Consider the following 13,087-nt stretch of genomic DNA (forward strand, 5'->3'; position numbering starts at 1 on the left):
CACTCCCATTGTTTTGTTTCTTAAAGACTGGATTAGTTGTAAGTATTCGCATTCCAACCATTATTCATGTAAATTGAGTCTGTGTCTTTATAAGTTCTGTTTGTGAACAGAATTCCCACTCACCTGAAGAAGGGGCTCAGAGCCTCGAAAGCTTGTGTGGCTTTTGCTACCAAATAAACCTGTTGGACTTTAACCTGGTGTTGTTAAACTTCTTACTGTGTTTACCCCAGTCCAACGCCGGCATCTCCACATCACAGCTGGGGGTTACACAGGGAGATGTCAGTGTCTGTGTGCTGGGGTTTGCACAGAGAGATGTCAGTGTCTGTGTGCTGGGGGTTACACAGGGAGATGTCAGTGTCTGTGTGCTGGGGGTTACACAGGGAGATGTCAGTGTCTGTGGGTTACACAGAGACTGGTTCCCACCTCAGTTGTTGTTGTTGTTGATGGCGGTTAAAATTTAAAACCCGCCGCGCGCTCCTGGCCCTCTTCCGGCGGGGATGGGAGTTTCCGGTGCGGTTTCCCTGGTAACCGGGCCTAGGCCTGAGTCTGAGCCTGCGGCGCCTGTTCCTGTTGCTGTCATCTTCGTCCTTCCTGATGTCGGGGGGCCGCGGTCTCGGCAGCCGGTATTTCTGCACCGCCAGCCGGGGCCTGGAGCAGCTGCTGGGGGAGGAGGTTCACCGCAAGCTGGCCGCCTCCCAGGTGAGGGAAGATGTCCCGGGTAGCGGGAGCAGCCTGTGTCTGAGCCCTGTGTCAGTCTGAGCAACTTCTCCTGCAGGCAGTGTTTAGATCTGTGAAGCTTCGGTCCCTTTTCTGTTCAAGTTAATCGGAAAGTGTTCATATATTGATCTGTATCTATGTTTATTGAGCCTGTAAACTGGTGAGATACTAATGGGGAACACAGAGATGGTGGAGGTACTAAGCCTCTGTCCTCATGATAGAGAATAATGGGGATTTTCCAGAAACTCGGTGTAGGTAGAATCATAGAATCCCTACAGTACAGAAGGAGGCCATTCAGCCCATTGAGCCTGCACTGACAACAATTCCACGCAGGTCCTATCCCTGTAATGCCATGCTCGTCCCCCTGACACTAAGGGACAATTTGGCATAGCCAATCAACCTAACCCGCACATCTTTGGACTTTGCGATCTATATATATGATCTGCAAACAGAGACAGAGTGTAACATAATAAAATTTGAGGATGATACTAAAATAGGTGGGAAAGCAGGCAGTGAAGAGGATATAAAGATTTTACAGACATGAAGATAGGCTAAGAGAACAGGCCAAAATGTGGCATACGGAATTTAATGTGGATAAGTGTGAGGTTGCCCATTTTGGCCGAAAAAATAGGCAAATTATTACCTAAATGGAAAGCAGACTCAAAATGCCTCTGCGCAGAGGGATCTGGGTGTCTGTTCATGACTCGCAGAACGTGGTATGCAGGTGCAGCATGTAATAAAAACGGCAAATGGGATGTTGACATTTATTGCAAAGGGACTGGAGTATAAAAGTAGAGACATGTTGCTGCACTTGTATAGGGTGTTGGTGAGACCACATCCTGATTTTGATTTGATTTATTGTCACATGGATTAGCATACAATGAAAAGTATTGATTCCTGTGTGCTATAGACAAAGCATGCCGTACATAGAGGAGGAAAGGAGGAGTGCAGAATGTAGTGCTACAGTCATAGCCAGGGTATAGAAAATAAATGCGAGGTAGGTCCATTCAAAAATCTGATGGCAGCAGGAAAGAAGCTGGCTGTTCTTGAGTTGGTTGGTATGTGTCTTCCAGACTTTTATATCTTTTTTGCGATGGAAGAAGGTGGAAGAGAGTATGTCAGGGGTGCGTGGGGTCCTTAATTATGCTGGCTGCTTTTCTGCAGCGGGAACTGTAGACGGAGTCAATGGGTGGGAGGCTGGTTTAAGTGATGGTCTGGGCTTCATTCACGACTTTTCGTAGTTTATCGCAGTCTTGGACAGAGCAGAAACCGTACCAAGCTGTGATACAACCAGAAAGAATGCTTTCTATGGTGCATCTGTAAAAGTTGGTGAGAGTTGTCATGGACGTGCCAAATTTCTTTAGTTTTCTGAGAAAGTAGAGGTGTTGACGGGCTTTCATAACTATAGTGTCGGCATAGAGGGACCAGGACAGGTTGTTGGTTGGCACAAGAGTGATGGGTGAACAAGCTCTGGACACCACACTTTAGAAAGGATGTGGAAGCATTAGAAAGGATTCAAAAAAGATTCTAAGGAATGGCGCCAGGGATGAGGAACTTCAGTTACGTGGATAGATTGGAAAAGTTGAGACTATTCTCCTTGGAGAATATAGGCGAGGAGAGATTTGATAGAGGTGTTTAAAATGATGAGAGGCCTGGATGGAATAGATTGGGAGAAACTGTTCCCATTGGCAGAAGGATTGAGGAGAAGTGGGTGCTCCAAGGTAATTGGCAAAAAAGCAACAGTGAATTAGGTTACACAGTAAATGTTTGGGATGTGGAATACGTTACCTGAGAGGCTGATTGAATCATTGCTTTCAAAAGAGAATTGGACTATAATTTGAAGAAAATCCTTTTCAGATAATGGTCCAGTTTCCTTTTGAAAGTCGTTGCGAGCTAAATGCAGATGAATGGTCTTTCCGAGTGCTGACATAGACACAAAGAGCAGAATGGCCTCCTCCGCTGGAACTATTGTGAGATTTTTTTAAGAATTGGAATGAATGAAGATATGTTTTGAATGAGTACAAGTGGAAGAGAGGAAGCTGACCAGAAGTGCACTGGAATAGTCATGTCAAGAGGTAACAAAGGCATGGATGAGGGTTTCAGCAGCAGATAAGTAGAGGCACACAAAGATTTGGAGTGGTGATGGTGTAGTTGTCATTGGACTTGTAATCCAGAGATCCAGCGTAATGCTATGGGCTTCCATGTTTGAACCCCACCATGGCAGATGGCAAAATTTAAATTGCATAAAAATCTGCAATTGTCTATAGCGCGCAAGAAACAATACTTTTCACTGTATGCTAATACATGTGACAATAAATCAAATTAAAACAATTGTTTGAAAAAAACCCCATCTGTTTCACTAATGTCCTTTATAGAAGGAAATCTGCCGTCCTTACCTGGGGGTCTGGCCTATAGGTAAAGTTAACAAAGTTTGTTTATTAGTCACAAGTAAGGCTTACATTAACATTGAAATGAAGTTACTGTGAAATTCCCTAGTCACCATAGTCCAGCACCTGTTCGGGTCAGTGCACCTAACCAGCATGTTTTTTAGAATGTGGGAGGAAACTGGAGCACTTGGAGGAAACCCATGCAGACACGGAGAGAGCGTGCAAACTCCACACACACATGACCCAAGCCAAGAATCGAACCCAGGTCTCTGCTGCTGTGAAGCAGCAGTGCTAACCACTGTGCTATTGTACCGCCCCTGGTGAATCTGGTGATTCCAGACCAGCAGCAAGGTACTTGACTCTTAAATGGTCACGCACCAAATAGGGATGTGCAATAAATGGCGGCTCATCCAGCGATGTCCACATCTCATGAATGAGTTTAAAAAGGGAATTGTGGTCCGAAGTCCATCTTGGATTAAGATACGACACCAAGGTTGTGAACTGTCTGGTTCAGCTTCAAACAGACACGGGGAGAGAGTTGGAGTTGGTGGCTAGGGAACATTTTGTGGCAGGGACCGAAGACAATGGCTTTGGCCTCCCAGTATTTAGTTGGAAGAAATTTTGGCTCATCCAGTAGCCGATCAAAGGCAAGCGTTATGTCAAAGCGAGAATCATCTTCAGCCAGAGGTGCAGTATGGATGATCCAGCTTAGCCTCCTCATGGGGCTCCCAACATCAGGAGACGCCAACTTTCAGCCAATTCAGTGCTCTCCGTGATATCAGGATGTGGTTGAAGGAACTGGATACAGTAAACGTTGTGGGGTCCTGAGCTGTAAAAATGAAGACTTGTACTCCAGAGCCAGCTACATCGCTGCCTGTCCACCATCTGCAAGGCACAAGTTCAGAGTGTGATGGAATACTTTCCACTCGCCTGGATGAGTGCATTTCCAACAATGATCAACCAGTTTGACTCCATCCAGAATAAACCAGTTTGCTTGATCAACATTCCTTCCACCACCTTAAACATTCACTCCCTCGAACAGTAGAAGCAGTGAGTACCATCTACAAGATGCACTGAAGCAATTCACCAGCACCTGACAGCACATTTCAAGCCCGCGACCTCAATCTCCCAGAAGGACAGATGCCTGGGAACACCACCACCTGGAAGTTCACCTCCAAGTCACTCATCATCCTGACTTGGACCCATATGGGTGGCACAGTGATTAGCACTGCTGCCTCACAGCGCCAGGGACCTGGGTTCAATTCCTAGCATGGGTCACTGTCTGTGTGGAATTAGCATGTTCTCCCTGTGTTTGCGTGGGTTTCCTTCAAGTGCTCCGGTTTCCTCCCACACTCCAAAGATGTGCAGGTTAGGTTGATTGGCCATGCTAAATTGCCCCTGAGTGTCAGGGTAAATACATGGTGTTATGGGGATAGGGCCTGGGTGAGGTCGTTGTCGGTGCAGGCTTGATGGGCCAAACAGCCTCCTTCTGCACTGTAGGATTCTATATTACCAATCCCACACTGTTGCTGGATCAAATCCTAACGGCACTGTGGATGTACCTACGCTACATGGACTGCTGTGGTTCAAGAAGGCACCACCTTCTCGAGGACAAAGAACAAAGAGAACAAAGAACAGTACAGCACAGGAAACAGGCCCTTCGGCCCTCCAAGCCTGTGCCGCTCCTTGGTCCAACTAGACCAATCGTTTGTATCCCTCCATTCCCAGGCTGCTCATGTGACTATCCAGGTAAGTCTTAAACGATGTCAGCGTGCCTGCCTCCACCACCCTACTTGGCAGCGCATTCCAGGCCCCCACCACCCTCTGTGTAAAAAACGTCCCTCTGATGTCTGAGTTATACTTCACCCCTCTCAGCTTGAGCTCGTGATCGTCACCTCCGACCTGGGAAAAAGCTTCCCACTGTTCACCCTATCTATACCCTTCATAATCTTGTATACCTCTATTAGATCTCCCCTCATTCTCCGTCTTTCCAAGGAGAACAACCCCAGTCTACCCAATCTCTCCTCATAGCTAAGACCCTCCATACCAGGCAACATCCTGGTAAACCTTCTCTGCACTCTCTCCAATGCCTCCACGTCCTTCTGGTAGTGCGGCGACCAGAACTGGACGCAGTACTCCAAATGTGGCCTAACCAGCGTTCTATACAGCTGCATCATCAGACTCCAGCTTTTATACTCTATACCCCGTCCTATAAAGGCAAGCATACCATATGCCTTCTTCACCACCTTCTCCACCTGTGTTGCCACCTTCAAGGATTCGTGGACTTGCGCACCTAGGTCCCTCTGTGTTTCTATACTCCTGATGACTCTGCCATTTATTGTATAACTCCTCCCTATATTATTTCTTCCAAAATGCATCACTTCGCATTTATCCGGATTAAATTCCATCTGCCACCTCTCCGCCCAATTTTCCAGCCTATCTATATCCTGCTGTATTGCCCGACAATGCTCTTCGCTATCCGCAATTCCAGCCATCTTCGTGTCATCCGCAAACTTGCTGATAACACCAGTTACACCTTCTTCCAAATCATTTATATATATCACAAATAGCAAAGGTCCCAGTACAGAGCCCTGCGGAACACCACTGGTCACAGACCTCCAGCCGGAAAAAGACCCTTCGACCACTACCCTCTGTCTCCTATGGCCAAGCCAGTTCTCCACCCATCTAGCCACTTCTCCTTGTATCCCATGAGCCTTAACCTTCTTAACCAACCTGCCATGTGGGACTTTGTCAAATGCCTTACTGAAATCCATATAGACGACATCCACGGCCCTTCCTTCATCAACCGTTTTTGTCACTTCCTCAAAAAACTCCACCAAATTTGTAAGGCACGACCTCCCTCTTACAAAACCATGCTGTCTGTCACTAATGAGATTGTTCCGTTCTAAATGCACATACATCCTGTCTCTAAGAATCCTCTCCAACAACTTCCCTACCACGGACGTCAAGCTCACCGGCCTATAATTTCCTGGGTTATCCCTGCTACCCTTCTTAAACAACGGGACCACATTCGCTATCCTCCAATCCTCAGGGACCTCACCCGTGTCCAAAGAAGCGACAAAGATTTCCGTCAGAGGCCCAGCAATTTCACCTCTCGTCTCCCTGAGCAGTCGAGGATAGATGCCATCAGGCCCTGGGGCTTTGTCAGTTTTAATGTTCCCTAAAAAACCTAACACTTCCTCTCTTGTAATGGAGATTTTCTCTAACGGGTCAACACCTCCCTCCGAGACACTCCCGGTTAACACGCCCCTCTCCTTCGTGAATACCGATGCAAAGTATTCATTTAGGATCTCCCCTATTCCCTTGGGTTCTAAGCATAATTCCCCTCCTTTGTCCCTGAGAGGTCCGATTTTCTCCCTGACAACTCTTTTGTTCCTAACGTATGAATAGAATGCCTTAGGATTCTCCTTAATCCTGCCTGCCAAGAACATCTCGTGACCTCTTTTTGCCCTTTTAACTCCCCGTTTGAGATCTTTCCTACTCTCTCTGTATTCCTCCAGAGCTCCATCTGTTTTCAGTTGCCTGGACTTAACGTACGCCTCCCTTTTCATTTTAATCAGATCCTCAATTTCCCTGGTTATCCACGGCTCTCGAATCCTACCTTTCCTATCTTTCCTTTTTACAGGCACATGCCTATCCCGCAGCCTTATCAATAGTTCCTTAAAAGACTCCCACATGCCAGACGCGGACTTACCCTCGAACGTCCTCTCCCAATCAACATCCACCAATTCCTGCCTAATCCGGCTATAGTCAGCCTTCCCCCAATTTAGTACCCTGCCCGTAGGACAGCACTCATCCTTGTCCATTACTATCCTAAAGTTAACAGAGTGTGGTCACTATTTGCCACATGTTCCCCTACCGAAACTTTGACGACCTGACTGGGCTCATTTCCCAGAACTAGGTCCAGTATAGCCCCCTCTCTCGTCGGGCTATCTACATACTGTTCCAAAGAACCTTCCAGTACGCATTTTACAAATTCCTCCCCGTCCGGTCCCCCAGCTCTAAGCACTTTCCAGTCTGTGCCAGGGAAATTAAAGTCCCCCACTACAACAACCCTATGTTTTCTGCACCTATCCAGAATCTCCTGACATATCCTTTCCTCCACTTCCCGTGGGCTGTTGGGTGGTCTGTAGTACACCCCCAGCATAGTGACTGCACCCTTCCTGTTTCTGAGTTCCACCCACAGCGACTCAGTACATGACCCCTCTAAGTTGTCTACCCTCTGCACCGCGGCAATATGCTCCTTAACTAATATCGCTACTCCCCCACCTTTTTTAGCCCCTCCTCTGTCTCGCCTAAAACACTTATACCCCGGAATATTCAGCTGCCAGTCCTGTCCTTCTTTTAACCAAGTTTCCGTCACCGCAACCACATCCAAATTCCGCACAAGCATTAAGGCCCTAAGTTCGTCTGTTTTACCCGTCACACTCCTCGCATTGAAGCAGATGCACTCCAGACCTCCAGGCCCAGTCAGGTCCTCCTCCTCCAGAGTGCTCCTCTTCTTAGCTAGCCTTGCCCTGGCCCCCAGCTCGACCCCAGCCTCAGTATTTACTGACCTCCTGTTTTGTTCCCCACCCCCCTGCCACACTAGTTTAAATCCTGCCGAAACACTCTAGCAAAACTCCCAGCCAGGATATTTGCTCCCTTCCAGTTAAGGTGTAACCCATCCTTTCTGTACAGTTGCCATCCTGACTTGAAGATTTCCCAGTTATCTATGAATTTAAAACCCTCCCTCTTGCACCAGTCCTTTAGCCATGCGTTCAACTGTAGAATCTCCCTGTTCCGAGCCTCACTTGCACTAGGCACCGGGAGCAGTCCAGATATTGCTACCCTGGAGGTCTTACTTTTTAGCCTAGCACCCAACTCCCTGAATTTCTCTCGTATGACCCCCCTGCTCTTCCTACCTACATCATTTCCACCAATGTGTACAATCACATCTGTTTGACTACCTTCCTTTTTAAATATGCTTCCTACCCTCTCAGAGACATCCAGTACCCCGGCACCAGGGAGGCAGACTACCATCCTGGATTCTCGTTCAGTCCCACAGAAGCGCCTGTCCGTGCCTCTAACCATTGCGTCCCCCACAACTATCGCTCTCCTAAACCCCTTCTTTCCCTTCCGGACCCCTGAGCCTGTCTCCGTGGAGGCGATCTGGTCCTCGTGGCTTACCTCTGGAGGGTCATCCCCCTCCACAGAATCCAAAACAAGATACCTATTTTGGAGGGGGACAACCACAGGGGATCCCTCCACAGACTGCTCACTCCCTTCCCTTCTCCCATCTGTTGCCCATTCCTTTCTTTTATGGGAGACTGCCACTGGGGTACTTTCTGGCACAGCACCCTTCTGGCTATTACCCCTCCTAACCGTGACCCACGTGTCTTCCTTCCGAGACCCTGGTGTCACTACCTGACTATAACTTTTATCTATTACTCTCTCATTTTCCCTAACTAAACTGAGTTCATCGAGCCTCAGCTCCAGCTCCCTTACATGATCCTTCAGGAGATGCAGTTCCACACATCTGGCATAGATATGGACTTCCGGGAGGCAAGTTGTCTCCAGGAACTCCCACATCCCACACCGAATGCAGTATACTGGCCTCCCACTCATACCAGCCATGTCCTTTTTAGTTTTTGGGAGAAAGAACAAAAAGGGGGTGTAACCGAAGAAAAACAAACAAACAACCTTCCTCGTCTTCGCCGAAGCCCTGTGAGCCAAAGCCCTTTTAGCTCTCACTCTGTCCCCTGCTCACTCCACTGCCCGCTAACGACGCTACCCGCTCAAAGGTGCGGCCTACTTTTAAACCCTCCAAAACCTTCCCAGGCTGCTGCTGGGCCTATTTCCTGTTTAGAAAAAAACCTCCGATTTTTTTCACTAATTTAACTGAAAAATAGTTAAATAAATTAGTGCACACACAAGCTCCCTTACCCTCAGCCTGCTCCTGTGGAACAATGAGGGATGTGATAGACACGGGCCTGGCCAGCAATGCCCATATCCCGTAAACAATTGAAATGATATCGTAATTTGGGTGGCACAGTGAATAGCAACGCTGCCTCAAAGCACCAGGGACCGGTTCAGTTCTGGCCTTGGGTGACTCTGTATGGAGTTTGCACTTTCCCCCTGTGTCTACGTGGGTTTCCTCCAGGTGCTCCGGTTTCCTCCTATAGTCCAAGGATGTGCGAGTTAGGTTGATTGGCCATGCTAAATTGTCAGTAGGATTAGCAGGGTAAATACATGAGGCTATGGAGATAGGGCTTGGGTGGGATATTTGTTGTTGCAGGGTCAATGGGCCGAATGGCCGCCTGCACTGTAGGGATTCTATGATTCTAAGAAAGATATGTGTTACCTAGTCCAGAGAAATTGATTTAATGGTAAATACACTATTTGAAAGTTGATCTGAAATATTTGTGGAGTCTTAACCTGCTTGGACATAACTGATCTGTAAGAGTTACCATATTGCAAATTCTGACATAACAGCCTGTTGCACTCACGAATAATGTGCTGCTTTGAGAAGTCTCTGCTACCTTTGGAAACATTTTTATTTAAAACTGTTGGGTCCTTATATTTTATATGCTGTGTTACTAATACTGTGTTAACTTGCTTGAATGTTTGATGTGTATAAATGTATTTTTCCTGCATTTTTAACCCAAAGATAAATATGGATCAAGACTATTGCATGCTGATCTTTGTCCTGTTTTGTGTTCCTGTAGGTGGAGCAGGTATCAGGGAAAGTGTTCTTTACGGCTGATGCAGATGTGAAAACACTGAAGAGCCTGAAATGTGCAGAGCGGTTATTTTTACTTGTGAAAAAGCTCCCTCCAATCCAGATGCCAAGACATAAAGGTGCTATAGTTGTTCTTCATGATTTTAAATTTTTAATGATTAACATTACTGCCACAAAACTACTGTTAAATAAAACAAGTTGATTCAGCTTTTTCATAAGCTGCAGTAACAGATAATGGCATCTATCTGACTATGTGGAATATAACCCAGGTATGTCCCACCTACAAAGAAACCGAGCAGTAATAGGGCAAAGTTTCCTCCAAAGGTTGAAATGATGGAAGGAGTCATCAATAGGACCAACAACTGATAACTATTGAGCAGCGATAATCCTGGTGCTCCGTTTCAGACCTTATCACACCGCTTTGGCCCCCATATGGACAAGAGATTGGGATGACAGAGGGGCAGTGGTAGTCATTGCCCACAAAGTCAAAAATTGATTGTTTGAGATTGTGGACCCCTAAAACCTGTCTACAAAGGAAGACGATTGTGATTTTTTGGAGGCCTTTCATTACAGCCCCAGAAATTTCCCATCTCTCAGGGCTTCCAACACAAACATCTTCAGCTGCTTTATGAATTATTCTTTCCTTTATTGGAAGGTGAACAGGAAGACTATTTATTGACATTGTTCAGTGCCATTTGCATTTTTTCCAATAATGCAGCAACTTATTCTGGCCTAAACAGGGTTAGGCTGACAAGTTTAGTTTTAAACCACATTAGTGCCAGATAACGAGCATTCTAAAAGAAAGACAGCTTTTTCTTGCCATTCAGTGACATAGAGTCGTCCACCTTTTTGAGGTTAGTGCACTGGAGAGGATGGACAATGAATTGTTCTGCCCTGGGAAATGTTCTGACGACACATGGGGTAACCCTCTCATAACTTCACAGCTAAGGTTTGCACTGTAGTTCTCCAGAATTGCAAACTTTCTCTGGGCAATTGACCTGCGCTGAGAACCATTTGAAAATGTGAATGGTTCTGACAGGGTTACACCAATAGCTACCCAGAAAAAGCTATTAGAATTAAAATCAATTCTAGCTTCCCCAATCCTGTCCACTTGCCTTAAACCCGGCTTATCCAACCTTTTTGCTTGCGGGATGATATTTGCATATTTTTCCCATTCAGGGGGCCGATGAGCAAATTTCAGAAAGATAAGTGTAAGGGACTGAGGAAAATTTGTGGGGAAGACAGTTACCAGTGTTCTTTATCCCTGGTGGGCTTCAGTGTCCTGTTTGCAGGGTGGGTGCTGTGAACAGGATGCTGTTGGTTGAGTGATGTGGGCTGGGCCAATGGGATTGCACTGGGGGCGGGAGAAACAAATAAAGGCGCCAGGAAGTGAAGAGGCAGAGAGCTGGAGAGAGAGGCAGAGCTGGAGAGGAAGAGTGCAGAGAGAGAGAGGCAGAGCTAGAGAGGCAGAGAGCTGGAGGGAGAGGCAGAGCTGGAGAGGAAGAGTGCAGAGAGAGAGAGGCAGAGAGCTGGAGAGAGAGGCAGAGCTGGAGAGGAAGAGTGCAGAGAGAGAGAGCTTTTTCCAGGCAGGGAGAATTCGGTTTGGAGTGAGAGGTAGCCAGGCGTTCCCCTGCCTGTTCTTTTCATTACTGCCGAGGAGGACAGCCTTCAGCGCACTCGACCTACTTTGCTGCACGGATAGCTCGCGGCACCTCTGCCTCCTGCGGCATCATCTTCCACACGTGTGTCTCTCCTGGACTGTGCGTGGGTGTCGTGAGTAACTGGTGGGGACTATACAATCCAACTGGATCAGTATCTACGAATGTGTTACGGAGGATGAGTTTCCCCATATGTGCACCAACAGTTGAAGATCAGAGCTCACTGTTTCATGTCTGTTAATGATATGTGTTATTAAATTTATTTTTGATATTCCGACTTACAGTACTGACATTTATGGGTAAACAGGGAATTAGCCAAATCAACATCAACCGCTAGGAATTCGGGATCCTGTTGATTGAATATTTAAATAGTAGCCCCCATATAGTGGTCAGCAGGGGGTTACATAAGGTTTGAAACAGCAATAAATGACATTTCAAAAAAGAGTTGGGTTTTGAGGAAATAAATAATTGCTGATCAAAAGTACAAAGATGTCATGGGAATAAATTAAGTTTAAAAAAGAGTTAATTATTTTAAACAAAAATGGCCAGAGTGTGAGAGGATCACTCCCCCCATGCACACAAACACAGTCACTCACTCACTTTGCATTCCGCTGGTAGTCTGGGCCGTGTCCAAGACTGGATGGGGCTGTTTGTGAGTTAGATGCCCATCGCCCGCTCCCCATTTAAACTTACTTGTCCACTTTGAACCCCCCAGCCAGAAACCGTGATTTTAATAAAACTTGCCCAGCAACTGATGACATGAGCTGTTCCAATCACAGGCTGGTTTCTCAGCGGGTTGACTGCTGATAGACTCTAGCCCAGAAACTAGCCAGTGATTTGATGAGCATTTTTTAAAAAATCTGTCAGGGAAGTTTTGAAGTTGGACGGTTGCCGCTACGACAGTGTCGTGGGAGGCCACATGGAAATGCCTCATGAGCCACATTCAGCCCACGGGCCGGGCCTTAGACAAGCCTGCCTTAAACACTTATTTCTCCCAGGCCAGTTAATTTCAGGGGACCTTGGCATCACAGCTAGTGACTGTGAAATACACAATAAATGGGAGAAGTAGAGAAATGATAGACGTCACCTTGTAGTGCATGTCCACCATTTCCCGATGGTGGCAGGACAGGTGGATAATGTGGTAAAGAAAGCATGTGCGATGCTTTCCTTTAATGAACGAGGTATAGAATACAAAAGCAAGGATATAATGCTGGAACTATATAAAAACTATATGAAATGCTGGTTAGCCAGAGCTGGAATTCTGTGTACAGTTCTGGTAGCCACATTACAGAAAGTGCCTAATTGCTCTGGAGAAAGTACAGAGCAGATTTTTCAAGAATGTTGCCAGAGCTAGGGTATTGCAGCCATGAGGAGAGATTTGAAAGACTTGGGTTGTTTTCCTTACAACAGAAGTGGCTGAGGGGTGACCCTGATTGAGGTGTACAGGAGTATGGGGGAGCCTAGATAGATTGGACAGGGCATCTATTTCCTGAGCAGGTAGTCAAATACCAGGAGAGACAGATTTTAGGTCAATGGAGGGACATGAGGAAAAACTTCCTCACCTGAAGGGTGGTGGGTGTTTG

At 46.7% G+C, this 13,087-nt stretch overlaps 1 protein-coding gene across 2 annotated transcripts in view; it reads left to right on the forward strand.

Moving 5' to 3' along the window:
• The first annotated feature begins 319 nt into the window (after positions 1–319).
• Positions 320–13,087, forward strand: part of thumpd2 (THUMP domain containing 2) — a 45,387-nt gene continuing 32,619 nt past the window's right edge. The window contains exons 1-2 of one of the 2 annotated variants that reach the window (XM_078212331.1): positions 320–699; positions 9,833–9,965. In XM_078212331.1, coding sequence (XP_078068457.1) covers positions 595–699; positions 9,833–9,965 — 238 coding nt within the window. In that variant the 5' untranslated portion in view covers positions 320–594. The remainder of the gene's footprint in view (positions 700–9,832; positions 9,966–13,087) is intronic. The other variant, XM_078212330.1, reaches the window with a different exon arrangement.

Source organism: Mustelus asterias, chromosome 5 (genome assembly GCF_964213995.1).
Source record: "Mustelus asterias chromosome 5, sMusAst1.hap1.1, whole genome shotgun sequence".
Classification (NCBI taxonomy): domain Eukaryota; kingdom Metazoa; phylum Chordata; class Chondrichthyes; order Carcharhiniformes; family Triakidae; genus Mustelus; species Mustelus asterias.